Source organism: Tachyglossus aculeatus, chromosome 22 (genome assembly GCF_015852505.1).
Source record: "Tachyglossus aculeatus isolate mTacAcu1 chromosome 22, mTacAcu1.pri, whole genome shotgun sequence".
Classification (NCBI taxonomy): Eukaryota; Metazoa; Chordata; class Mammalia; order Monotremata; family Tachyglossidae; genus Tachyglossus; species Tachyglossus aculeatus.
The window spans coordinates 46,728,604-46,755,778 of NC_052087.1; the positions used below are offsets into that span (position 1 = coordinate 46,728,604).

The 27,175-nt window shown below is 50.5% G+C and overlaps 1 protein-coding gene across 2 annotated transcripts in view; it reads left to right on the top strand.

The window, feature by feature from the left end:
* KCNC1 (potassium voltage-gated channel subfamily C member 1) overlaps window positions 1-26,928 on the top strand; it is a 138,375-nt gene extending 111,447 nt beyond the window's left edge. Inside the window, exons 2-4 of one of the 2 annotated variants that reach the window (XM_038764144.1) lie at window positions 9,056-9,989; window positions 23,840-24,028; window positions 26,647-26,928. In XM_038764144.1, the coding sequence (XP_038620072.1) occupies window positions 9,056-9,989; window positions 23,840-24,028; window positions 26,647-26,711 (1,188 nt within the window). In that variant the 3' untranslated portion in view covers window positions 26,712-26,928. Of the gene's footprint in view, window positions 1-9,055; window positions 9,990-23,839; window positions 24,135-26,646 lie in introns of those variants that run through there. The other variant, XM_038764143.1, reaches the window with a different exon arrangement.
* Window positions 26,929-27,175: the final 247 nt, after the last annotated feature.

Here is a 27,175-nt window from a genome sequence, read left to right on the forward strand (position 1 = left end):
CACTGAGCCACGCTGCTTCTCAACCGCCCACTTGACGGTTTAAGCCAGAGAATATTCGCAGGGGCCTGGCCAATTATCCACTCAATCAATCAATCAATCAATCGTATTTATTGAGCGCTTACTGTGTGCAGAGCACAGTACTAAGTGCTTGGGAAGTACAAGTTGGCAACATATAGAGACAGTCCCTACCCAACAGTGGGCTCACAGTCTAGAAGGGGGAGACAGAGAACAAAACCAAACATATTAACAAAATAAAATCAATAGAGTAAACATGTACAAGTAAAATAAATAAATAAATAGAGTAATAAATATGTACAAACAAATATGCATATATACAGGTGCTGTGGGGAAGGGAAGGAGGTAAGACGGGGGAGATGGAGAGGGGAACGAAGGGGAGAGGAATGAGGGGGTTCAGTCTGGGAAGGCCTCCTGGAGGAGGTGAGTTCTCAGTAGGGCCTTGAAGGGAAACGCTTCTGAAACGCTCGGGTCCCAGTGCGGAATGAAGTACATAACTGTATTTTATTTACTTACATTCATTTCTACTGATGTCTGTCTCTCCCTCTAGACTGTAAGCTCGTTGTCTCGTTGTAGGCAGGGAATGTGTCTGTTCTATTGTTCTATGGTACTCTCCCAAGAGCTTAGTACAGTGCTCTGCACACAGTAACAGCTCAATAAATACCACTGACCGATGTACTGACTGACTGATTGATGCTGACCCCCAAGTCTCTGGGCGGCTGTGGGCCGAGCAGACCACTGTCAGTAAGAGACCAGAAATTCCTTTAGGGAAAGGTGTGAACCCCTGGGCCCCAAACAGGTTGTTTGCTTTGTTTTTTTGTTTGCTTTTATGGCATTTGTTAAGCGCTTACTTTGTGCCAGACACTGCACTAAGTGCTGGTGTAGATAAAAGCTAATCAGGGACCATCTCTATATGTTACCGGCTTGTACTTCCCAAGCACTTAGTACAGTGCTCTGCACACAGGAAGTGCTCAATAAAGACCATTGAATGAATGAATGAATGTCCCACATAGGGTTCACAGTCTTATCTCCATTTTACAGAGGAGCTAACTAAGGTATAGAGAAATGAAGTGACTTGCCTGAGGTCACACAGCAGATAAGTGGCAGTGTCAGGATTAGAACCCAATTCCTTCTGACTACCAAGTCCGTGCTCTATCCAGTAGGCCATGCTGCTTCTCCCAGATCAAGAGGTCTTGATCTTCAACAGGGCAGGGTTGCAAAAAGGGGAACAGAGGCAAGATAGACCTGCCTGGGAAATGCCCAGTTCCTTTGACTTTGCCTGGATAACACACTCTCTGCCCCCTCCTCCGTCCCTGCCCCTCAAGGTCAAGGGTAACTCGAACTCAAGGGCATCTGTTACTTGTTCAATTCCCACATTATTCCTTTGACAATCATTCTGTATTTATCTTCTGGCCTTGGAGAGGCAGTTCTATACCAATGCGAATCAATCAATCCATCAATCATAAGAGCTTACTGTGTGCAGAGCTCTGTACTAAGCACTTGAAATAGTATGCAAATAATACATTCGTTCATTCAATTCAGTCACGTTTATTGAGCTCTTACTGTGTGCAGAGCACTGTACTAAGCGCTTGGGAAAGTACAATACAGGAATAAAGAAAGACAATCTCTTCCCGCAGTGAGCTCACAGACTAGGGGGCCAGGAGAGAGAGGCATCAATACAAATAAAGAAAATTACAGATCTATTCATTCATTCAATCATATTTATTGAGTGCTTACTGCGTGCACAGCACTGTACTAAGAACTTGGAAAGTACAATTCGGCAACAGATTGAGACAATCCCTACTCAACAGCGGGCTCACGGTCTAGAACGGGGAGACAGACAATAAAGCAAAACAAGTAGACAGGCATCAATACCATCAGCATAGGTAAATAGAATTATAGATATATACACATCATTAATAAAATAGAGTAATAAATATGTACAAATATACACAATTTCTGTGGGGAGGGGAAGGGGGTAGAGCAGAGGGAGGGAGGAGGATGGGGAGGGAAGGAGGAGCAGAGGAAAAGGGGGGGCTCAGTCTGGGAAGGCCTCCTGGAGGAGGTGAGCTCTCAGTAGGGCTTTGAAGAGGGCAAGAGAGCTAGTTTGGCGGATGTGAGGAGGGAGGGCATTCCAGGCCAAGGGTAAGACATGGGCCAGGGGTCAACAGCAGGACAGGCGAGAATGAAGCGATAATAATTATGGTATTTCTTAAGCGCTTACTGTGTACCAAGCACTGTTCTAAGCACTGGGGTAGATACAAGGCTATCAAGTTGTCCCATGTGGGGCTCACAGTTTTAATCCACACTTTACAGATGAGGTAACTGAGGCACAGAAAAGTTAAGTGACTTGCCCAGAGTGACACAGCTGACACGTGGCAGAGTAGGGATTAGAACCCATGACCTCTGACTCCCAAGCCCGGGCTCTTTCTGCTAAGCCACACTGCTTCTCATCTACCTAAATGTTATACATTATGCTATACATAAGTGCTGTAGGGCAGGGAGATGGGGGAAGAGCAAAGGGAGAGAGTCAGTGTAACACAGAAGGGAGTGAGAGATGAGGAAAAGCGAGGCTTAGTCCAGTTACACTAGAAACAGTGTGGCCTAGTGGAAAGAGCATGGGCCTGGGACTCGGAGGACCTGGATTCTAATCCTGGCTCTGCCACTTGCCTCCTGTGTGAGCTTGGACAAGTAGTTTAACTTCTCTGTGCCTCAGTCTCCTCATTTGTGAAATGGGGATGCAATACCTGTCCTCCCTCCCACTTCGATTGTGAGCCCCAGGTGGGACGGTGACTTTGTGTGATTAATTTGTATGTACCCCAGAGCTTAGAAGAGTGCTTGATACATAGTAAACACTTCACAAATAAAACAATGATAATAATAATAATGGTATTTAAATAATAATAATTATAACAAGTAACCCCTGTCATTCAGGGAACAGAAGCAGCCTGATCTAATGGATAGAGTCCGGGCCTGAGAGTCAGAAAGACCTGGGTTGATGATGATGATGATGATGATATTTGTTAAGCACTTACTATGTGCCAAGCACTAAGTGCAGTGGTAGATACAAGGTATCAGGTTGTCCCACATGGGGCTCACAGTCTTAATCACCATTTAACACATGAGATAACTGAGGCACAGAGAAGTTAAGTGACTTGCCCAAGGTCACACAGCTGAGAAGTGGCGGAGGCAGGATTAGAATCCACGACCTCTGACTCCCATTCATTCATTCATTCATTCAATCGTATTTATTGAGCACTTACTGTGTGAAGAGCACTGTACTAAGCACCTGGAAAGTACAAGTTGGCAACATATAGAGATGGTCCCTACCCAACAACGGACTCACAGTCTAGAAGGGGGAGACAGAAAACAAAACAAAACATGTGGACAGGTGTCAAGTCATCAGACTAAATAGAAATAAAGCTAGGTGCACATCATTAACAAAATAAATAGAATAGTAAAGATGTACAAGTCAAATAAATGGAGTAATAAATCTGTCCTAACATATATACCAGTGCTGTGGGGAGGGAGGGGAAGGAGGTAGGGCAGGGGGGATGGGGAGGAGGAGAGGAAAAAGGGGGCTCAGTCTGGGAAGGCTCCCTGGAGGAGGTGAGCTCTCAGTAGGGCTTTGAAGGGCGGAAGAGAGCTAGCTTGGCGGATGTGCGGAGGGAGGGCATTCCAGGCCAGGGGGAGGACATGGGCCGGAGGGCGGGACAGGCAAGAGCGAGGTACAGTGAGGAGGTTAGTGGCAGAGGAGACCGGGCTCTTTCCACTAAGCCATTCTGCTTCTCTACTAATCCCAGCTCCAACACTGGTCTGCTGTGTGACCTTGGACAAGTCACTTCACTTCTCTGTGCCTCAGTTACCTCATCTGTAAAATGGGGATGAAGACTGTTATCCCCATGTGGGACATGGACTGTTTCCAACCTAATCAGCTTGTATCTACCCCACTGCTTCATACAGTCCGTAGCACATACTAAGAGCTTAACAAATACCATAAAAATGATAATAATAATAATGGTATTTGTTAAGTGCTTATTATGTGCAAGGCACTGTTCTAAGTGCTGGGAGGATACAGGGTGATCAGGTTGTCCCACGGGGGGCTCACAGTCTTAATTCCCATTTTGCAGATGAGGGAACTGAGGCACATAGAAGTGAAGTGACTTGCCCAAAGTCACACAGCTGACAATTGGCAGAGCCGGGATTTGGACCCATGACCTCTGACTCCAAAACTCGCGCTCTTTCCACTGAGCCACGCCGAAATGATGTTCTATTAACTGGTAGAGCAGCAGAGTGGAGAGTGCTTTGATTTCCAAGCCTCAGTGGCTTGAATGGCAGGGCTGTGCTCACCGAATTCTACTGATCAGGGTTTCATAGGAACCCTGACATGGAAAGGATTGTGAGAAGTCATCAGGTCAACCCCCTCCCAGATTATCAATATTCTGTTCTGTTCTTCCAGTTCTCCAGAGAAAGCATTTCCACTGACTCTCAGGAGTCCATTCCAGATCTAAGGCTTCCTGCTGGCTTCTCCTCAGGTTCAACATCCCTCCTGCCAGTGGCAGCCAAATACCCTTTCTCCCAAGGCAGCCACTTTCTTGGAAGGGGAGACTCTGGCCCTTTTCCTTCAGAAATGTTGCTTCTCATTTCTGTAACCAACAGAAAGCAGTGTGACCTAGTGGAAAGAGTACAGACCTCAGAGTCAGAAGACCCAGCTCTACCAATTGCTGCAGTGTGACCCTGGACAAGTCACTTTATTTATTTATTTATTTATTTATTTTACTTGTCCATAGCTATTCTATTTATTTTATTTTGTTAGTATGTTAGGTTTTGTTCTCTGTCTCCCCCTTTTAGACTGTGAGCCCACTGTTGGGTAGGGACTGTCTCTATATGTTGCCAATTTGTACTTCCCAAGCGCTTAGTACAGTGCTCTGCACATAGTAAGCGCTCAATAAATACGATTGATGATGATGATGATGACTTTATTTCTCTGGGCCTCAGATTCCTCATCAGTAAAACGGGGATTCAACAGTTGGTCTTCCTCCCCCTTAGACTATGAGCCCATGTAGGGCAGGGACTGGATCTGACCTGATTAAGTTGCATCCACCCTAGCACTTACTACAGTGCTTGGTACGTAGCAAGCACTTAACAAATACCACAATTAAAATTACTATTACCGGTGGCTTTTGAAAGAAGCAATGTGGCAGCTCCCCTACCTTTGAGAAGGTCAAAGGGAAAATGGAAGAGGTGGTGTTCTTTCTCTGAGCACCTCTCTTCATAACAGTTTACCTCAGTGGTTGCCCCAGTTGGACCCAAACTGCTCTTGGAGGAAACCAGGATGGAAACGAACAGCTGAAGTGAAACAAATGACCCCTGCTGAGCCTCTCTGGTGAGAGGATCATGATTCTTGATGGATTATTTGTGCAACTTCTTGGTCTCTCCTTGTCCTTCCTGCTACTCCCACTATTGGTAAAGACTTTTGATCCGTCTCTCCCGTTAGATCGTAAACTCCTGGAGGGCAGGGAAGGTGCACTGTGCTTCTGTCGAGGAGAAGCAGGGTGGCCTAAAGGAAAGAGGATCCGGGTTCTAATCTCAGCTCTGCCACTTGTCTGCTGTGTGACCTTAGGCAAGTCACTTCACTTCCCAGTGCCTCAGTCCCTCATCGACAAAATGGGGATTCAATACCTGTTCTCCCTCCTATTTGGGCTGTGAGCCCCCTAAGGAACCTGATTATTTTTTATCTACCCCAGTGCTGAGTACAGTGCTTAGGATATATTATTATTATTATTGTTATAATCAATCATTTGTACTTATTGAGCACTCACTGTACTACGCACTTGGGAGAGCACAATATAAACAGAGGTGGTGGATACGTTCTCTGCCTATGGTGAGCTTACAGGCGAGAGGAAACAAAACAAAAATCACAGATCAAGATCACTTTTAATGGGGGCTTTCAGCTTCATAAGTGCTGTGGGGCTGAGGGAGGGGAGTATGACAGGAGCAAATCCAAGTGCAAGGGTGACACAGAAGGGAGTGGGAGAGAGGAAATGAGGACTTAGTTGGGGAAGACCTCTTGGAGAAGATGTGCTGAAAGCAAATGTGTCTTCCATATGTGCCTCAAAAACAATTAAGCCTGCTTTCAAAAGAATTTCCCACTGGAATGGACTGCATCTTGAATGGCTGGTACTCTAATGAGATTTCAGTCCTGCTCAGCCAGTAATGCGGTCCATTTGAATTGATTTACATTTTGAAAAGAGAACTTGGTTGAAACCTTTTTTTTTTTCAGTCCCGGCCCTCTCAACTGGACAGTCCTCTGAAAATAGGCGGTGTTTTCTTGACTAAAAGAAGGGTTTGGAAATGTAAACCAGCTTTTCTGGCATTTTCAAGAGCCTATTTTAAAGTAGAGAAATTATTTGGAGAAGCAGAGTTTCCTAACTTAAGGATGTTCTAAAAATAGCAAACGAGTCCATTTTAAGAGTGGGCATGCTTTCTGGCAGGCTTGAATCTATTTCTGGTTATGTGGGTATCTTGAGCAAATTGCCAAGCCTCTCCCTACCTCCACTTTTCCACTTTTAGAGATGTGACTAAGCAGGCTCAGGTGAAAAGAACTGGCGTGAAAGGCCAGGTCTGCAGCACCCAGAATGGATTATTTGGATAATCAGGGTGGTCCGGGCATAAAACCCAATTTTCCCTCAATAATTCTGGTCATTCAGACAATATCTGCCACCTTCTACCTCTGTCGTACCCTCCCGAGCACGTAGCTCAGCCCACAGAAGTCATTTAATAGATACTACTTACTGCTAGAACAGCCCGTGTTTGAGGAGCATTTCATAGAAGTGAAAGACAAGGTCCCTGCCCTTGGAGAGCTTTCAGTAATAATAATAATAATTATGAATGATTGTGGTACTTGTTAAACACTTACTATATGGCAAGCACTGGGATAATTACAAGTTAATCAGGTCGGTCACAGTCCCTGTCCTTCATTGGGCTCACACTCTTAATTCCCATTTTACAGATGAGGTAACTAAGGCCCAGAGAATAATAGTAATAATGATAGCATTTATTAAGCGCTTACTATGTGTAAAGCACTGTTCTAAGCACTGGGGAGGTTACAAGGTGATCAGGTTGTCCCACGGGGGGCTCACAGTCTTAATCCCCGTTTTACAGATGAGGTAACTGAGGCCCAGAGAAGAGAAATGATTTGCCCTAGGTCACACAGCAGACATGTGGGGGAGCCAGGATTAGGACCCAAGTCCTTCTCACTCCCAGGCCCGTGCTCTATCCACTAAGCCACACTGCTTCTCATGTGGTAGTAACTTGTACTACTCCAGCGCTTAGAACAGTGTTTGACACATAGTGCTGCTTCTTGGGCTGCTTTCAGTCTTTGCGGACTGCCATCCGGACACGTTACGCGGAGAATAGTGAGTGACAGGGTCAGCTTCAGTTGAGCGTCGATTTCTGTGTATGGTAACTTCAAATAATAATAATAACAATTATTATTATGGTATTTATTAAGCGCTTACTAAGTGCTGGGGTGGATACAAGCAAATCGGGTTGGACACAGGCCCTGTCCCACGTAGGGCTCAAAGTCTCAATCCCCATTTTACAGATGAGGTAGCTGAGGCACAGAGAAGTGAAGTAACTTGCCCAGAATCAGACAGCAGGCAAGTGGCTGAGCCAGGATTAGAACCCCTGACCTTCTGAGAGAAGCAGTATGGCTCAGTGGAAAGAGCACAGGCTTTGGAGTCAGAGGTCATGAGTTCAAATTCCGGCTCCACCAACTGTCAGCTGTGTGACTTTGGGCAAGTCACTTCACTTCTCTGTGCCTCAGTTCCCTCATTTGTAAAATGGGGATTAAGACTGTGAGCCCCCCGTGGGACAATCTAATCACCTTGTAACCTCTCCAGCACTTAGAACAGTGCTTTGCACATAGTAAGCACTTAATAAATGCCATTATTATTATTATTATTATTCTGCTTCCCAGGCTCATGCTCTATCCCCTACACCATGCTGCTTCTCCAGGGGGTCACATTTTCCACCTGGTCCATCTGGGCCCAAAGAGGAATGGTTTACCAACCTCACGGTCAATGTCATTTAGTACCTATGCCCCAGGACACGGCTCAGCTCATTGCGGGCAAAGAATGTGTCTGTTTATCCTTACATTGTGCTCTCCCAAGACCTTAGTACAGCGCTTAGAACAGTGCTTTGCACGTAGTAAGTGCTTAATAAATGCTATCATTATTATTGTTATTACTCTGCACACAGTAATCACTCAAGAAATACAATTGAATGAACAAATGAAGGGAAATTCTGACCGTGGGGGGAGGGTGACTGTTGAGGTTTGGCCAATCTAATGATAAATAATAATGATATTTGTTAAGCGCTTATTATGGACATGAGACTAGATGGGGAGGTCTGGGTATCCTCCTTTAGAGGGGCACCATCCTGGCCATAGATTAGCTTACCCCAGTGCTTAGAACACTGCCCGGCACAGAGTAAGCGCTTAACAAATACTGTAAGAAAAAAAAGCATCCCATAGATCGGAAGGTGAGATGATGATCATAAAGGTGGTGCTCGTGAATCGCTTACCGCATGATGAGCCCCGTAGTAAACTCTGGTCTAGGAATGGTCCAATCACAGGCCGAGAGAGCGAGGGAGGGGAGATGCAAGTGTGGCGATCGTCCCAGGGGTGCCTGTTGTCTCCATAATCCTGGCTCGGGTGGCCTCCGACGGGCCTCCGAAGGCCCCCTGCCTTTCCCACCTCAGTCCCCATCTCTGGCAGGGATATGCGGGCGACTTCCAAGGGTCCGGCCGCAAGTGAGGCGGGCGTGGGCGAATGGGAGCGGTCCCGGGGAGGCCTGGCCGAAGCGTCTGAGGGCCCTTCCGGCGTCCTCTGCCCTCTCATCACCCCTCCCGGGCTGCCGAGCCACCTCAACTCACCCACGAGGTGTGAGGACCCAGGCCGTTGGGGTTTCTCAGAAGAGGTCGCCACGGTGGGGGATCCTCCGGAGTTAACGCTTCTTCTCTATTTCTCTCTATGCAGTATGTGGCTTTTGCCTCCCTCTTCTTCATTCTGGTCTCCATCACCACCTTCTGCCTGGAGACCCACGAGCGCTTTAACCCTATTGTGAACAAAACGGAGATTGAGATCATTAGAAACGGGACCCAGGTGCGCCACTACCGGGAAGCAGAGACAGAGGCCTTCCTGACTTATATCGAAGGGGTCTGCGTGGTCTGGTTTACGTTCGAGTTCCTGATGCGCATCGTTTTCTGCCCCAACAAGGTGGAGTTTATCAAGAACTCTCTGAACATCATCGACTTTGTGGCCATTCTGCCTTTCTACCTGGAGGTGGGACTCAGTGGCCTGTCTTCCAAAGCCGCTAAAGACGTCCTGGGCTTCCTGAGAGTCGTCCGGTTCGTGCGAATCCTGCGCATTTTCAAGCTGACCCGCCATTTTGTAGGCTTGCGGGTCCTGGGACATACCCTCCGGGCCAGCACGAATGAATTCTTGCTGCTCATCATTTTCTTGGCCCTGGGGGTCTTAATCTTCGCCACAATGATCTACTATGCCGAGAGGATAGGTGCTAAACCCAATGACCCCAGTGCCAGCGAACACACTCACTTTAAAAACATCCCCATCGGCTTCTGGTGGGCCGTGGTCACCATGACCACCCTGGGCTACGGAGACATGTACCCTCAGACGTGGTCGGGGATGCTGGTGGGGGCCCTCTGTGCTCTGGCCGGGGTGCTGACCATCGCCATGCCTGTCCCCGTCATTGTGAACAATTTCGGGATGTATTACTCCTTAGCCATGGCTAAGCAGAAGCTACCAAAGAAAAAAAAGAAGCACATCCCAAGACCTCCGCAGCTGGGATCCCCCAATTACTGTAAATCGGTCCTAAACTCTCCGCACCACAGTACTCAGAGTGACACATGCCCGCTCGCCCAGGAAGAGATTTTAGAAATGAACAGAGCAGGTAGGAAACCTCTTAGAGGAATGTCCATCTGACCCTTGACCTCCACCCCTAGGAGCGATTCCGGATGCGGTCCGACTGCTTTCTCAGGGCAGTGGGTGGCACAATGATCCATTCGAGACCCCTCCCCACCCCCCCGCCCCTCCACCGCTACACACGGCCCGCCACGTGTGAAGCCTGGCTCGCAAGGGGCCATTGCAGCAGGGCAGGCTAGCAGCCAAAATTGAGGACGAGAGCCCGCTCTAGGAGCCCTCGTTTTATGCCCCAGCTAAGGGGAGGGCGCACCTCGAAAGGTTCGGAAGAGAAATGACACCTAGCCGGGGCGGGGCGGTCGGGGGTTGGGGGGCCCCGACTCGGAGCCGCTGCAGCCGGGCGGTTGCTGCCCGGTGGACTGTTGCCGCATCCCGGAGGGCTCCGGGAGGAGGTGGCTTGCTGGCCGGGGTGGAACCCGGGGAGCCTCTGTGACCCAGGTTATTGACAAAATGGGGTCGGCCCCCAGAACGTCCGGGGCTTGTTTGGTGTTTTTCATTTCCTTTTGCCGTTGTTCTCCGGGCGCTTCCGGCCGGGGCTCCCAGCAGTTTCAATGGGCAGGAACCGGGTGTGCGCTCAGAGGATGGTTGTGGGGGGTGGACCCCCAGTCTCCCACGTTGGCCGCCCGGCCACCCGCATCGTGCAGGCGAGCCTCGGCCCGTAGAATTAGCGCTCCGATTCCCGAAGCCACAGCACAAACTACACACTAGGAGATCATTCTAGATATAAGGCGTTTGACTCCAGAGCATGCAAGCCAAACCATTCTATACTACTACTACTACTACTACTACTACTACTACTACTACTACTACTACTCCACTAGAGTTTAACGTTTATAGTGATGAGCATTTCTAGACTACAGTAGCTTAAGTGTATCTGCTTCTTCGAGAGGGCTGAGTTGATGGTCTAGAGTCCTTATGACCTGCGCGTAGTTAAGGCGGACCGGGGAGAAGACCAAATGGGGCCCACAGTCGCGGGTAGATGGTTCCCCTTCCCCCACCCCTCCGTCCCCCAACCCCGAACCCCGAACGGCTCCGAAGGCCGACCTCGCGCCCGGTGACGCTCACATCAGCTATTGGGTGCAAAGCCCGACCCTGGGGAAAATCGATTTCCTGCGAATTCTGTTTGTGGGGGCATGAATACTAGTCACCGTGGAATATATTCTCATATCCCATGGCTAGTGGTTAGTTATGGGACTATCTCAGTTTTATGAGATTCCACAAATAGCACATAAAGTTACGGGGCTCTGATCCGAAGATGGAAACCCCATAATCTACCTCTACCCATGGAACGCTATCCATTCATTCTATGGAAATAGTCATTTCCAAGCCAAGAACCACGCTGAAGCTGATCGATGATGAGAATGGGGAAGGATGAGGGGGCCGCCATTGGTTTGAGCAGGTGGACTCCGGCTGCAGGGAAGTGGCTCGGTGTGCGGTTTCTCTTAGGAAAAATCCCCCAACAAACTCCCCCTTCCCACCCCCCCCCACCTCCAGCCCTGGCCCCATGTCCTTCCCACTGTATCAGCATGTCACCGGGCGTGGGGGGCGGCTAGCGTTTAGATGGGGGAGATCCTTCAGAATGAGTCGCTTCCGCCTCTGACAGCCATGTGTGTCCATCCTCTTTCCTCCCGACGCTTTCTCCTCTCAGCTGGAGGTCCGCTCGCTCGTTCGCTCCATTCCACAGTCATGCATGTCGCTGCCTCGGAAAGATGCCCCGGGGTTGGGAAGGATCCCTTCCTTTTCCTGTCTGGAACCAAGATCAGGGGCCAGGGCCCGAAGCCAGGGCCCGGGGCCGGTTGGGTGGAGGTATCTAGGAAGTCACAGTTGTTCCGGAAGCGGTGGTTTTAAATCCCCATCTCAGCTTAAGGTCCTCGGGTGGCTGCAGATTCAGCTCCCCCAGGGGAGTGGGAAGAGGGGGTTGCTCCCTGAGTAAGGGAAGGGAAGGGCCTGTTCCTCTCGGAACCCTGTCTGTACCGAGGACTGAAGTGGGTGAGAAGAGAACGGGGAAAGCAATCCTTTCCCAGTTGGGCCAGAGACCAGAGGAGGAGCCCTCAGATGGAACCCAGTGCCTCGAGTCTCCTTCCGCTCCAGAAAGGGAAGACTACTAAACCTCCAACCTCATCAGCAGTCCTAGAGAATCGCTTTTACAGTTCCACAATAAGCGATTTGAAACCTCTCGTTTCGATTCATGACCGGCCTCAAACTGTAATTGCTGGTAGTGTAGCAGCCTCCCGGCCAGGGGGTTATACAGACAGCCCAAAGAAGCCCTTTGGGGAAAGCTGGAAGGCTGAGGCTGGGACCAGAAGGAAAGGAACCCCAGTGCCCTGGGGCCCCACAGGGGTCACTTAGCTATGTGCCACCTGAGGCTGAGATGGCAACTTAGCTGGGCAGGTGAGGCCGCAGGCTCCCCAGCCCTGTCACCGTCAGACTGGACATTGCTGCTCTCTCTGACCACCAGCCCTTTAGGAGGTGTCTCTCCTTGCTTTTTCAGCCTTCAAGCCACAGCGTTAATTCTGGCACTAGCTACGTGAGAGCCCTCACTGAGTGTTCACCTCGTTCATCACTCTTTTAGTTATTCCGAGTGAATGTCCCAAATGACCTGTCAATGGTCATTGGCTGAGGGGGCACAGAGGGTCTAGGAAATGGGGAGCCTGGGGCCGGCTGGGTTTTGCCAAGGCCTGGGTTTCCTTCCCCCACAACCTGTTACTGGTCACACAGCTGGAACAGAGGGGCTGAGGGTCAGCAGCAGCTGCCAGGGTGTGTGTGTGTGTGTGTGTGTGTGTGTGTGTGTGTGTGTGTGTGTGTGTGTGTGTGTGTGTGTGTGTGTGTGTGTGTGTGTCGTGGGAAGTTCCCCACTGAGGCAGTGTCTCTGACTTGGAAAGTCCCCAAGGTTCTGGACTGTGTACAGGCCCTGCTCAGGCTGGGAGCCCCCTTCAGCCTCCCCTTACTGCCCCTTGCCAATGAAGGTTTCAGTAGCAGCCCCTCAGGTGGCTTCAGCTGGAGGTGGGGAGCCCATGAAGAGCGAGGATTTGTGGTGCTGTCATCAAACCTCCCTGGTTGGGATCTGTCGACCTCGAGAAAACATCGGTCCCTCTGTGCACCAGGGCCGGGGGCTGCATCAGGTTATTGGAAGCGATATTTGCTATCGGCATTGCTATCGGCGAGCACATAGAGACCCAGACCCTGTTCCCGACTTCACCATGGTGGCTTTGCGCATCCACCCAAGCAAACACCCCCGTGACCGGGGCCTAGTCACTCCCCGCTTCCTGAGACACATAAGATTCTGAGCCCACCCCGGATGGACGAGGCCACTCTGAGCCCAAGTGCGAGCTGGCCGAAGAGGTCCTGGCCCAGCTTTGGGGGAGGCCACAGAATCAGCCATCCCATGGGCTGGACCAGAACAGGGGCCGGCCTCTAAGCCAGAGACTGAGGGGGAAGAAGGCCATTCTTCCCCCAACAGGGCCTTCCCCCTCAAGGAGGCCAGATGGCAGAGGCACCACCTGCCTTTGTGGAACACCCTGGGGTGCCACCCCTCAGCTTTACTGCTTCTCATCTGCTTGGTGCTTCCCTCTATTTTCTGACATGGGAGAGGGAGATTTGGGAAGGTGAGAGAGGGACAGAGGCAGCGACAGCGAGAGACCTAAGGGCCACTGCAGGCCTTCTGTGGAAATAAAGGAGGAGAGGGCGATCCTGGAGCCCAGCCGCAACTAAGGATTGGGGGAGAGAGGACCCTCAGGAGGGGAGATGGGGTCTGACTCTGACCGCTTCTTCCCTTCCCCAAACCCCAGCCCCAGTGGCACCAGGAAGCTGCTGAATCTGTAGCTCTCTAGCACCTTCAGCGTTGCAGTGCCTGGGGAGGAAGGGAAGGAAGGGATTAATTAATAGAGGAAGGACAACCCGGAGGAGAAGAGAGGTGGAAGTTGAAAACGGGCCAAAGCGGGAGGGTCAGACTGGAGGCTAAGTGGGAGCTCTGACGCTGGGATGCGCAGAAGGGGTCGGCATCCATCGCTCTGCCCCTCCAACCTCACCCCCCACCCAGTCTCCCTGGGGGCCTCCTGCTGTTGGGCACAGCAAGGAAGGAAGGAAGTTAGAAAAGCAACAGCTTAGCAGAAGCACAAGCAGCGTTCTCTTCAAAAACACCAGCAGCCTTGCATTAAGACAAGCACAGACTTTTCTGACCCAGATGTTTTCAGAAGAGGGAAACTCTTTCCCCCAAGGTGTGTTGACATTGCTGAGAAAAGGTATTTTATAGATCTGGTTGAAAAGGAGAAGTGTGGCCAAGTATGTGTTCACGGTATTGCAGTCAAGGGAAGTTCTCCCATTAGTATTTTTCAAGGCCATGTCAGGCGTTGAGGGGGCCGCTTTTTTGCCTTCATTTTGAAAAGTGCCAAACACAGCTGCACTCCCCCTTCCATTTGTTCTCCCCCTCAGCCCCCTCTGGGTCATGTTCCCCTAGAGACTGGACACCAGGGCAGCAGTCCAGGCTCAGCTACCTGAATTCACCCAATGGGGAAGAATCCTAGACTGTTAGCAGACAAAATACCCATCTTTCAAACCTCCAAATCGATCCTCCCACCCTGGAGTCCCACTGAGTTTCAGAACACCCTCATCTGCAGGCAACCACGCAGTGAATGAGAAAGCCCGTGAGAGTGGAGCAATTTGTGGGGGCTGTGGATGGGGGTGTCAGTGCCCAGGGTGAACGCCAACCCCCACGGGCCCCCACCCTGGTCCCGTGAGCAGAATAGAAGGGCAGGAGAGCTGGAAAACATGGGTAGCCTTGGCCTTTTTCTGGTGGCATTGGCCCTCAAGCCCTAGGGCAGATTTTTGGGTCCCCACCCTCTCCATTGAGTATCCATGGGCGCACAAGTTCCCCGGGCAGAACCACAATGGGCAAGCCCCCGCTCTGGGTAGTGTGCTGGTGATCTCAGAAAGGGGGAATGAGTGACCACAGTGTACCCGTTTCTAGCCACAAAACTAGCCTCAGCTGTTAGATAACGTTCTAACCCCAATTGGCGCTCTTGGCAATGGGTGCATCAAGGGGTCAAGGATACTCCCATCGGCCTCCAAGCTGCCCCATGGATGCTTCTCTGGAGCATCAGCGCTTTACAGTGCCCGGCACTTAGTACGGTGTCTGGCCCGTAGTAAGCGCTTAACAAAGTCCATCATTATCATTTGGCCATTTCCACCTAGTTGTCGGTGAGAACACGGGGAGTTTGTCTTAGCTCCAGGAGACCTGTGGCCCTCAGTAATAAGAGTCATAATAATAATGGTATATGTTAAGTGCTTACTATGCATCAAGCACTGTTCTAAGCACTGGGGTAGCTACAACCTCCTCAGGTTGGACACAGTCCCCATCCCACATGGGGCTCGCAATCTTAATCCCCATTTTACAGATGAGGTAACTGAGGCCCAGAGAGGTTAAGTGACTTGGGCAAGTCACTTGGCCAAGACAAGTGGCAGAGCTGAGATTAGAACACACGACCTTCTGACTCCCAGGCAGAGCTCTATCTACTACGCTAAGCTGCTACAGCGGGGGTGTGGTGGGATCTCCAGCACGGCAAGTCGGAGGTCTATAGAGCTGCCTGGCTCTCCTTGGAGAGGGACTCTGGCCGATTTCTTTTTTATCAATGGTATCTGATAAGCACTTACTGTGCGCCAGCCACTGTTTTAAGCAGTGGGGTAGAGACAAGCTAATCAGGTTGGACACAGTCCAATTCCCACACGGGGCTCACAGTCTTAATCCTCATTTTACAGATGAGGGAACTGAGGCCCAGAGAAGCGACGTGACTTGCGCATGGTCACACCGCTGACACGTGGCAGAGCCGGGATTAGAACTCAGGTCCTCCTGGTTCCCAGGCCCGGGCTCTCTCCACTAGGCCACACTGCTTCTTTAGGCCAAGCTGCTTCTCAGACCCCAGAAGCAACATCTCTGGCTCCCAGAGGCACCCTACCCCGACAGTCACTCTCCCGATGGGTCGGTCATCCCTCACAGGGGCCGTGGAATCCTCCTGAAAGCAAACCCTGCCCGCCAGTCCGAGGGATCTGACCATCCGCTCCCGGGTCCCAGCCGATCTCTGTTTCCGGCAGTGAGGAGCTCCGGCTTCCCTCTGAGAGTAGATCCCAACCAGCTCTTTCTGGTTGGTGGAGCTTAAAAATGGGCCGCCGGGGAGAAGAAACCAAACACAAGCAAGAGCTCTGCCATTAGCCCAGGCCCACTCCTTTCGTCCTCTTCATCTGTCTGTGTCAGTGCTCACGAGTCCTGTGTGTTCTTTCTGCCTCCCGTGAGTGTCGATGTTATGCTCTTTAGACTCATATCAGAGAAAAGCATCGACAAGTGGCAGTCGCATGGGAAGGAGGGGGGCCGCTGAGCAGTGTTAGTGCCAGCCCCCTCCCCATTGCTCGTGGGCTGGGGGACTCCACCCCTTAACCCCTCAAAGGGGCAGCAAGTACCTCAGAAGTGGGGGGAAGCATATACCCAAGGCGCTCCCTGCTCCCCAGGTTCCCTCGATCTGGGAGACCGTTCTGGTCAACCCATCCCTGGGCAGTCGGGCAGGCGGGCCTCCATGGATCCATGCCTTCATGGAGGGGTGGGAAGGGGCCAGCCAACTGTCGCTCTCGGTTGCCACGGAGTTCCTTTTTGGGGGAGCTGGCACTTTCTGGAGGGAGCCGGCCCCCCCGTACGGTGGTGAGTATAGGTTAAGAGGTAGGTTGGGTCCTCAGGCAACGGCACATTCTCAGTGCCAAAGTGTCCGCGGTTCAAAGCCAAGGAGGAGACCGTTGCTAGTTCGCAGTCTATTGATGCTCTGGAGATCAGTCAGTATTCTGTGCCCAGTAGAAAATTCACCTCTCCAAGAAACCTTAATTTGAGAGAACTACACGATGGTAATCAGATTTTGCAAAGCTCTTTAACCTGCAAAAAGTAATCCAGCCCCAAGGTACTCCAAAAGATTGGCTTTGAGGACTAGAAATGAATGTTCTTTTATATGTTGTTCACATTCTCTTTTTCTTTTCTTTCCCTCTAATCGTCTCTCTCTTTCTATCTCTCTCTGGCTTCCCTTCTGTTTTGTTTTCATTGACTTGTGATGAACGTATGTTGCTTGCAACTTGTATATGTTACAGACTATCTCATTTTATTCTGTGAAGTTTTTCCCTCTAACCCCATCAGCCTGAACTCCCCATTGGGGCAGCAGAGGAGGTCACAATACAAATCTTAAAATGCCAAACAGCAAGGAAATTCCCAGACAAAAGAACTAAGTGTAACTTCATTGAGGTTGTGACACTAACCTGATGCAAGGTATTAAATCAACGAGTAAGTACCCACGCGGCCAATCAAGCCACCCGACTTCCGGCTGTTTGTTGCGATCATCTGCATGGTTAGCGATTAATTCTCGCCGCTCCCAGGAGGACACTTTGACTGGATTCTACCTCTCAACCCTTTCCATTGCTCTAAAGTTTTTTTTTAAAAAAAATGATGAGTCCCATGCAGTTTCATCCCAGCCCATTTCCAAAGTCTGGAATCCATCCTCTTAAGACTCACCTTTTTTTTTGTCATTTCACCATCTTTGGTCACTATTTTCTCAATGCTCTTCTGTATCCCCCACCGCGCATCCCATCGGGTGTGCTCTGGGTAGCCCAGGAAGACTGCCACCGAACCCCGGCCCTGACTTCCTCGGCCCAATCTGGGATGCTAATGTAGGATTGATTCCTGGGTTCTGGGATGGGTCAGGTTAGCAACTGCCAGTGTTGATTGCTCTGGCCCTTTAAGGGCCTTCTTGCCAACTCTCAACCTGATGCGGGTTTGGGGACCGAAGTGGGCAAACAGTATTGCTCAGGAATTGAAGAGTCACGTAGCAGCAGCATCGGGCAGTAGTAGCAGATCTGAGGTCTTACTCGGATCCATCTGTCACTGGTTCCCTCTGCCCACTTCCCAAGAGGCCTGTGGATAAAACAGCCGTGTCCAGCTGACCGTCCTAGGCCTGTCAGTGGCACAAAAGATCCCAGACAGATCACCCAAGAGGACCAGGATTCCCAGGGCGTGGTGTGCCAGGGAGGGAGCCAACATGCCATTGGTTTGAAAGAACCATCCAAGAAGCAAACAGGAAGTGTATAAAGGGAAACACAGAGGCCAGAGAAAAGGGGAGGCATGCAGGCAGGCCCTGGGCAGAAAATCGGAGCCTTGGCAAACATTTTTTAAAAAGCCCTGCAGGACTGGGAATCCACTAGTCTTCCTCTTGGGGGGCACTCCCCACCCCTGGAGCTGGGCCTGTATTTGGAAACAATGTGAAGGATTCATATGCCCATTCCCACCCTTTCTGGGAAGGCAAGGCAAATGATTGAAGGGGACAAATCTGCTACTGGCCAGAGAAGTGGAGTAGAAATTCCAGTTGTGACAGGATGTGAGGGTGAAGGGGAGAGGGGAGAGGGGTTCCTGCTCATTTGGCCTGACTTGCATCTGAGTAGCAGGAAGATTGAAAACAGAAACCAACAGAATCTGGAAAATCACAAGGTCCCCCCCTCCCACCCCTCTAATCTTTACGTTTTTCTGGAAAAGAAGAACTTGGTTTTCTGTCTAGCACTTTTTTAGATTTCCCAAAGCCCTTTCACATCATTTATCACATTGTATCCTCATGACCCCTCCTGAGGCATAGGGAGAAGAAAACAGTATTATCCCCACTTTATGAATGAGGAAACTAAGGTACTGATGGGCAAAGTAGAAATAATAATAACGTACTATGCTTTGTAGAACATTTTTATTCTTCCAAAGCACTTTCCCATCAATTTTCACATTTTATCCTCTCAACATCCCTGGGAAATGGGGAGAGGCAGGTGTCAATATCCCCGTTTTAAAGATGAGGAAACTGGGGCCAGAGAGGTGAAGTGACTTACCTGAAGTCATCCAGCGGGCCAGAGGCCGAGCTGGGATCAGAATCGGGGCTAGAAAGAAGGTCTTTGCTGGAGTGAGTAAAAGGTACAGGTCCTCACGAGGAGGCAAACTGGGAGTCCCTGCCCAATAACCCATTCCCATTCCAGGCCAAGCTAAAGGAGTTCAGCAGAACAAGGTTCCAGGCCACAACAGATACCTGATGTGTACCTCCAACCCTCGGCTGTGTCACCCCCTCTGAAATGCTATTTGGTCGCTGGTGTTTTCTTCCTGGGCATGAAATTTTTCTACCAGACATAATAATAATGCATATCTGCCACGAAATATTGTAGCACATGAGCACTTTCCCTGGGAAACCTACTCTAAGCAGGCCCTTTGGGGAGCAACACTTGAAGCCTGAGGATACCAAACCACATTCAGCACACGCTGTCGTCCAAGCTGGACGTGTGCCGGCGTGAGTGTCTGATGGCCCAATCCCCTTTCCAGCATCCCAGCAGCTCCCGTGCTGTAGGACCAGTCTGGAACGTCACTGGGCTTCAGTTCCCAGAAGCCTCCGCTGTGGACTGGGGCAGCCCCTGGTTCAGCGTGGTCTCCCTGGCCTGCTGCTCTTCCTGTCAGGTGGGCATTTGGAGACTAGAAAGAAAACAGTGCATTTGTACCAGATCCTCGAGGCTCCAGAGGCCTAAATGAAGGAAGCCGGCAAGGTCAGTCAGCATTCAGGTAGTCCCTTTAGGGAATGGCTGAATGGCTAAAATGGTTCCCTTTGGGCCATTACAAGGGGGCACGGGGGGCATTCAGTGTTGAATGCCTGAGTGACCAGCATTAAGGAGCCTGTCTGGAGAGGCTGGTGGCCCCTGGGCTGGGTGATGAGAGAGGGGTGGAAGGAAGGAGGGCTAGGGCCACCGGCCAGCAGGGCATGGAAGCTGTTGGCAGGCCCTGGGGCAGGGCAGGTGGTGCCACCCCAGTGTCTGTGGACTGATAACCATCATTGAAATTAGCATGAGATTCTGGCCAGTGCCTCATCCCCAGCCTTTCCCGTGGGCAGTACCCAGCTTCAGTGGCAGCAAAACGGCTATCAGAGGATGATCTGGCATCTATGGATCCCACCCAGCCCAAGCCTCCTGGGGAGAGACCCCAGCTGCTTTGGCTTGAGATGCCCTTGAGGCCATGGGCCTCATTGGGTGGGTGGCATTTAACACCCCGTCCTTCCTGCATCCTGAGACCCATCTCTTCAGAGAAGTCTTGAAGGGTTGACTGATCCTCCAGACCTTACCTGAGGAGTTGAGGTGACTGGAGGTCTTAATTAATCGATCAATCGGTGGCATTTGTTGAGCACTTACTATGTGCAGAGCACTGTACTGAGCACTTGGGAGAGTACAGTACAATAGAATGAGCCAACGCATTCCTGGCCCACGCTGAGCTTGCGGTGTAGAGGGGGAGACAGACATTAATATAAATAAGTTATTTATAATATATAATTTAAAGATACATGCATAATTGCTGTGGGGCCAAGGGTTGGAAGGATAGTAAATGCCCAAAGGTCATGGGTCCAAGTTTTAGCAGGGAGGAGGGGACACGGCAGGGGATTTTGGCAGTACATCAAGCGACGAGTCCCTCACTAAAAAGTGTGAGAAAGCCATTGCTTCCACCCCTTCCCGCCTTGTAGGCAACTCGAAGTCTCATCCAGCCGAGGGGGCTTAGACCCGTCATCTGGACTCTCTTCCTTCCACCTGCCCACCAGTGGTCACCCATCCCCACACTGCCCACCCGCAACTGGCCAAGGGCTTAGCTTTCCCCCCTATTAACTGAGAGACTGACAGGCTTGGGAAGTTAACCTCAAGGGGCCCCATTTGCTCTCAACCTAGAGATCTTTAAATAACCTCTCACCCTAGCATAGGCCAAGCCCCGGGAGTCGAGATGTGAATGCATATAATTGCCAGTTGAGTATCATCGGTAATAATAATGATAGTAATAATAATACTAATAGTAACGAATGCTCATTATGTGCCAAGCACTGAGCCAAGCACTGGGGTAGCTTAGGATAATCAGATTGGTCCCGGTCCCTACCTGATCCCGGGCTCCCAATCTAAGAGGTAGCCACAGCCTATGGAGTAGGGCCTGGGCGGAGGCTGTTGTCCCATTTCAGGATAGCCCCTTCCTCCGGTAGCAGAAGTGAGGGGAGGGCCCCTCTCCAGGAATCCTCCCTTTCCATCCCTTCCAGCCATCTTCTCAGCAGCAGAACCTCTCCTGGCTGGATGTTCCCCGGCCTTATGACTGCCTCTGAGACGACCCAGGGCCCTAGGAGGACTCCTGGATTTGGGGAGTGGAGGGAACCCAGGGGCAGAGTCCCCTGTAGAGATCACCACTCACCATGCCCTTGCATTCACTCTTTCACCTAACTTCTTGTGGCAGTGGAAGCAACTTCTTGGTTGTGGCATGTGAGCAGTCCCTGCCACATTTCGGGAGATTCTTCTGCCGGAGACCCCTTAGAGCTGGAGAAGGGCCTCACCTGCCCAGATGATGGAGCACCCTTAGGCAGGGGAGACAGGAGAGGGACACAGGCCTGGGAGGGAGAAGCCCCTCAGTATATTCACACACACACACACAAACACACACACCATGGATATTGAGTATTTTTGACCCCTGGAAGGAATTCAGCTTGCCAGCAGTTCTGACCCAAGTGATGGAGTGGGGAAAAAGGCAGCCTGGCTTCTCCTTTTTCCTTCTCCCTCCATCCTCACAACAGTCTCTTTTGCCCTTTCGGCCCACGAGAGGTGCCAACCACTCAGGGCCGTGCGGGTGGATCCCCCCGAAAGGCAATGGGGGCAGGTAGACTGGCAGGCAGGCCAGGACTCGGCCTCCCCAATGGTCTCTTTTCTAAGGAAGCTTGGAAAGCAAGGAAGAGCTCAGTCTCCAGGGCAGCAACGGAAATAGCCGAAGAGTATTGCGCGATCCTGCGTGTGTGAATGTGTACGCACGTGTGTGTGCATGTGTTTGTGTAGATACGTGTGTGTGCTTGCACCATGCTAGAAGGAGTTACTCTGTTTCTCAGAGACCCTAAGCACAGTACCACGTGATGTCACAGTTACCTTGGTAACTAGGTCTTACTTGTTCAGAGTAAATAGGGGTGAAACCCACATGAATTGTCGAGAAACACATTGTAAGTGAAAGCTTTAAGATCTTGTACAATAGATTTTTTTTTAAATATCCAAAATTATCTGGGATTTTTTGGATTTGCTTTATTAATAAACCTGATTGGTCCATTTCTGTTTCGACTGCCTCTGCCTCTTTGTAGTTATATCATGTGTTCATTGGAAGAGATCCTTTCTCCAGGAAAAATGGGGGGAGGGTGGATTTCAAAAGACAGTCCATTATGAGGGGAAAATTTTATCCACCACTTCCCCCAGTCCACCCCCAATTCTTGAAAGAAGAAAAAAAAGGAGGAAATGTAATTACCAATTTTTTTTTCCGTGAAAGGAGTCTTTGATTAAAATTTACAACCTGGAATGAAACGCTTCAATATTCTCTTGTCCAACATGCTATGATTCTGCTGATACTAAAGCAGCAAATGGTTTCTCTGACCAGTTGGCTCATCCTTATCCAATAATGCACCCCAGTTTGTTCTGATTCTTAACTGTGCAGGGGCAGGTTGGGATACACGAGGAGGAGGAAGAGAAGAATGGGATTCCGGGAATGCCGGTGGGCCAGCCCGTACCATGTGAGATAACCTATCCAGGGAGTGGGGGGAGTGGGGGAAGATGGTAGAATCCAGGCAGGCCAGGGCTGGAGGAAAGAGACTTGAGTTGGCTTTGGGGGTTTTCCCTTCCAGATAAAGACCCACCTGGTCCTGGTCCTGGTACTAGGCCCTTGTAAACCAGAACCCTACCACACGAAAGAAATGTGTACCCTAAGGATTTTCCTCAGATAGTGACTCGGTACGTAAATTATCCCTTCTGGAATTCACCATCATACTCTGGTAGGATTCCCAAGATTTCCCCTGCCCCCCTCCAAACACACCCATATGCCTTCTGGGAAGTGAAAACTCATGTTTCCCCTTGAAGGTGAGCGAGGAGAGCAGAGACCCTCTGTGCTCTCTCACTGTGCTCACGGGAAGGGGGCGGCCAGGAACAGAACGGTCAGAAGTAATGTGGTTTTCATGACTTGTTACTTGAGGGTCCCAATGTCGTTCTTCCTCCCAATTCCTAGGCTGCTGTTCCGCTTTCTCCATGTACCATTCTGTGCTGGCATCGCGAAAGTGACATCCACCGCAGGAGACACCAGAAAATGAAATTTTTCCCAATTCATATTCTGCTGTCACACCCTCATCCATACATTATCCTGTGCCTGTCAAAAATGTCTGCCATCCCTTGCAACAGGAATAGAATCAGATCTCAATGGCGGTTTCTGAGGCGGACGGACAGCGTAAGTTCTCATGACGACCCCAGAGCCCCGCGGGATCCCCCACCCGCCCCTCGGGCAGAGCGTTGTCGATACCCGAAACCATCCGCCGTCTGCTTCCTCTCTAAAGATCCCACCCGCTGCCGGGAGGTCTGTCGGCGGCCCGCCATCCATGTGCCATTTACTGTCACGATCAGAGCATCTCGGTTCGGCCTCGGCCTGCGGCGAGCAAACCGCCGAACCCGGTTCATCTTTTTGAAAACTTTGAGCAAACCAAACGGCCCCAACTTCCTCCAAGTAACAGTAGGTGGCTATGGTCTATCTAATCCGAGAACATTTGGTTTTCCCTTTGATTCACGTCTCTTGTTTTCGTTTCTGAGGGCGCGGCGGGGGACCCGCGGCGCCTCGGCTAGACGCGCCGCCTCCGAAGCATCACCTCCCAGCCGGACCTCCCCTCCCCCGGTCCCCAGCCCCCCCAACCCCGACTCCTCCAACTAAACGGTTTTCAGTGTTTCAGTAGCCTTCTGCTTCTATGTTTGAAGATTCGAAACTGAATGGTGAGGTGGCCAAGGCGGCGCTAGCCAACGAAGACTGTCCACACATAGACCAGGCCCTAACGCCCGATGAGGGCCTTCCCTTTACCCGCTCGGGCACCCGGGAGAGATACGGACCCTGCTTCCTCTTATCAACCGGGGAATATCCATGCCCGCCTGATGGAGGAATAAGAAAGGGTACGTTCATGAGGTCCTATATTGGCCAGCTAGAGACCCAGAGCTCGGGGGCTGGGGTGGAGGGAATGCGCTCTGTCTAAGCCTCGGGGCCGGTCAGGTTGCGGGGAGGGCTGCCATAGCAGGGGTGGGCTGTGGGGAGGGCTGGGGGTGGTGGGTAGGTTGGGCATCGCTCGGTGAGTCCCTGTTGAGTTTCTCCCTTACTTTATTCTGAATGGGAAGCCAGACAGACTTGCATAATTCAGGCACACCAGCAGTTCGGTCTTCCGATTCAGCATTTTAAAAAAACAAAACCCAGCCCAACGAAGGATTTTGGCCACCTTCCAAAGGGGAGTCAATTCTCATCAACCCTAGCGGAGTTTACTTTTGTCTGCTGGGAAGGTGATGGGTTACCAACCCCACTCTGACAGACAGGGTCCAGCCTGGAAGATGTGATTCTTCGCTCTGTTTGACTCCCGGTAGAGCCCAGAGGGATTTTTCAAAAGAATGAGGATTTGGTCTCTTCCACAATGGGAGAAGCACCGAGATCAAAGATCTTTTACAACTGAGACAATATCATGTCTGCTGCTTCCGAGGATCCCGATGTAGCTTGGAGACTCTGGGGTTCCAGGAAGAAGTGAGGCCATGTTCAGTGTTGCTGAGCTTTTTAAGAACAAAAGGAAAGAGAAAAAGGAAGGGGGGAAGAGTGAGGAGGTGTTGGGGAGGAGATGGAAGGGAGAGAAGGAAGAGAGAGAAAAAAGCAGGCCGGGTATTTTCGTCCGGAGGTTTGAATGGGAGATAGGCCCATGGAGCAGAAATGCGGATATCTTTATGCCCGGCACTGTGAATGGCCCCTGTAGATTCAGCTAAGAAACGCATCACTCTCTTGGGTCTTCCATGAGTTTCCGCGCACATACTTCATTCAGTAGGAAACCCACGTGAAGAGTTTACAGCAGGAATCCCCTCAGGAGGGACGATTTTAGAATGCTCCTGAATTGCTAGAGTGAGAGGTTCCACTATCTAAGCTCCTTCCTTCAAAGCTAGTCGGACCGCAGCATTTTTGTGTGAAAGTATCTCTGCAAAAGTTCTGCCCACCTAACACAAGTATTACTGAGCTCCGTATTAGAAGTGCACGGGATATTTTCATGTGGGTTGAGCATGGCGAAGGCGCCCCGGGGGAATCACGAGGGGCCCTTAGTGACGAGCTGGGCAGGGAGAAGGGAATGCCAGCTCCTTAGTTACACCGTTAGCAGAAGCATGATCCCTGGAGAGAATGCAACACAGTCCTTCCAATTCGAGAGCGACACACGGCAGAGTACTGTTGACCCACCAGCCGACGCTGAGAGACGCTTTCTTGTCGTTTGGCATTCCATCCCTAGTTTGTGCGACGGAACCATCTCACCGGGCTGCTTCCGTGCATGTCTGAAGCGGATGCATGCTTTTTCTTCCAAAAGTGCCGGCGGCAAACTTGTAGTATCTCTAGAGCAACGCCTTTTGGCCGTCCCCAGATTCCCCCTGTGGTTCAAAGTGCAAAATGCCCTGTTTAAAATGATAAAAAAAGGAAGATGGTAAGCCACCCTCACTCGAAAGAGGTAGAACATTCCGAGAGCCATTTGACACCTGTCGATGGGCTCTGCAACCGGGTGGCTCCTGCGGAGCCTGGTCTGCCCAGGGGAAAGGTGGCTCCTTCCCTTTCTCGTTTCCCCGGTTTTAAGGTCCTCTGGAACTGCGTTGCAAGTGATACTACCTTCAGAAAGCATGTCCATGCATGCCGATGCCGCTGACCTGGCTTCAGAGCGGATCTCATCCTTAGCCCATTCTGTTGCCGATCCAATGCCGAGCTCTGAATTTTTCCTCCCAGACGGAGGCTATGAAAATTCAAGGGACCAAAACAGTATCCCCGAGGAAGGAGGGGAAGTGCTCAGAGCATAAGATCAGAGCATAGCTTCAGAGTCTATGGATTGGGAGCAGAGAATGGTCTAAAAATATTTTATTCTTAATCCGCCTGTGCTATGTTACGTGCAACCCTGGTGTCCAAGTCTGAAGATGTTTCGTGTCTCGGTAGCAGCCTGGTGTTGCTGATGTCATTGGGCATCCTTAAATAAGCCCGAGATGGCACCGAAATGGGAGGGCCAGGGAGGGTGTGTATGCTTGCATGGTATCGATTTAGGGGAGTCAAGGCAGGGCATCAGGGTGTGGAGGTGTCCTTTCCGTGGGGCCCCTTCCCCGGGTGGACACTTACCTTAGGCTAGCAGGGGACTTCCCCAGGCTATTGACGGGATGGGCTAGCATCGAGTCGATGCAGAGACTTGCCGACGACCGAAGACTCGCTTTTCTTAGGATACTTTTGAGCCATAGGACACCTGCAGAAGTTTGGGCAGACAGAGTAAGATAAAATTTTGCATGGGCACCAACCGGTTAGAGGTTGAAAGCAAAGCTCAGATACCCAGTAGAGAGTATGGGACTCTGAGTCTGGCTGTGACTGCATGGAAAAAAAAAATAATAACCCCATTGAAGAAGCATATGGCTGCCTCTGCATGTAGCTAGTCTACTTTTTTCTCCTCCCTGTGAAACTAAATACCAAGAGTGATATGCAAGAGCAGGAAAGAAGTTCAAGTGTTGATTGTATTCTTTACATGCAGATCTTTGCAAAGAAAGCCCTGTCATTGCTAAGTATATGCCAACAGAGGCAGTCAGAGTGACTTGACAAGGCGAGATGGCACTGGACATTGATGGCTAATAAACACCGGGGTGGAACTGTGCCAGGCTTAGAAGATCTCCTCATTTGGACAAAGTAAACTCGCTCCATTCAGATTTTCAGGATGATTCAACGTGGTTTCGGAGTTGTACTAGGATGCAGGCTTTTTCTACGGCCAAAACGGAACAAACTGTAGATGATTTCTTTTTTCTTTTCTTTTTTGGGCAGGGGGGAGGGGGGCGGAGGGGCAAGGGGTCTGTAGCATGACTTGCATGAAGTAAACAGAAAAAAATAAACCCTGCGATTGTAATGATTAACTTGAAAAAAAGCAAAAGTTATATATTTTCTTTCAAAGCTCTTTACTTTTACATAACGTTGTTGTAGCCGAAATGTAAAGCATTATAAATCTGTACAATTTCTTTGCTATGGATTGCTTCTCTTTTGTATACGAAATAGAGAGTGATGGTTTTCAA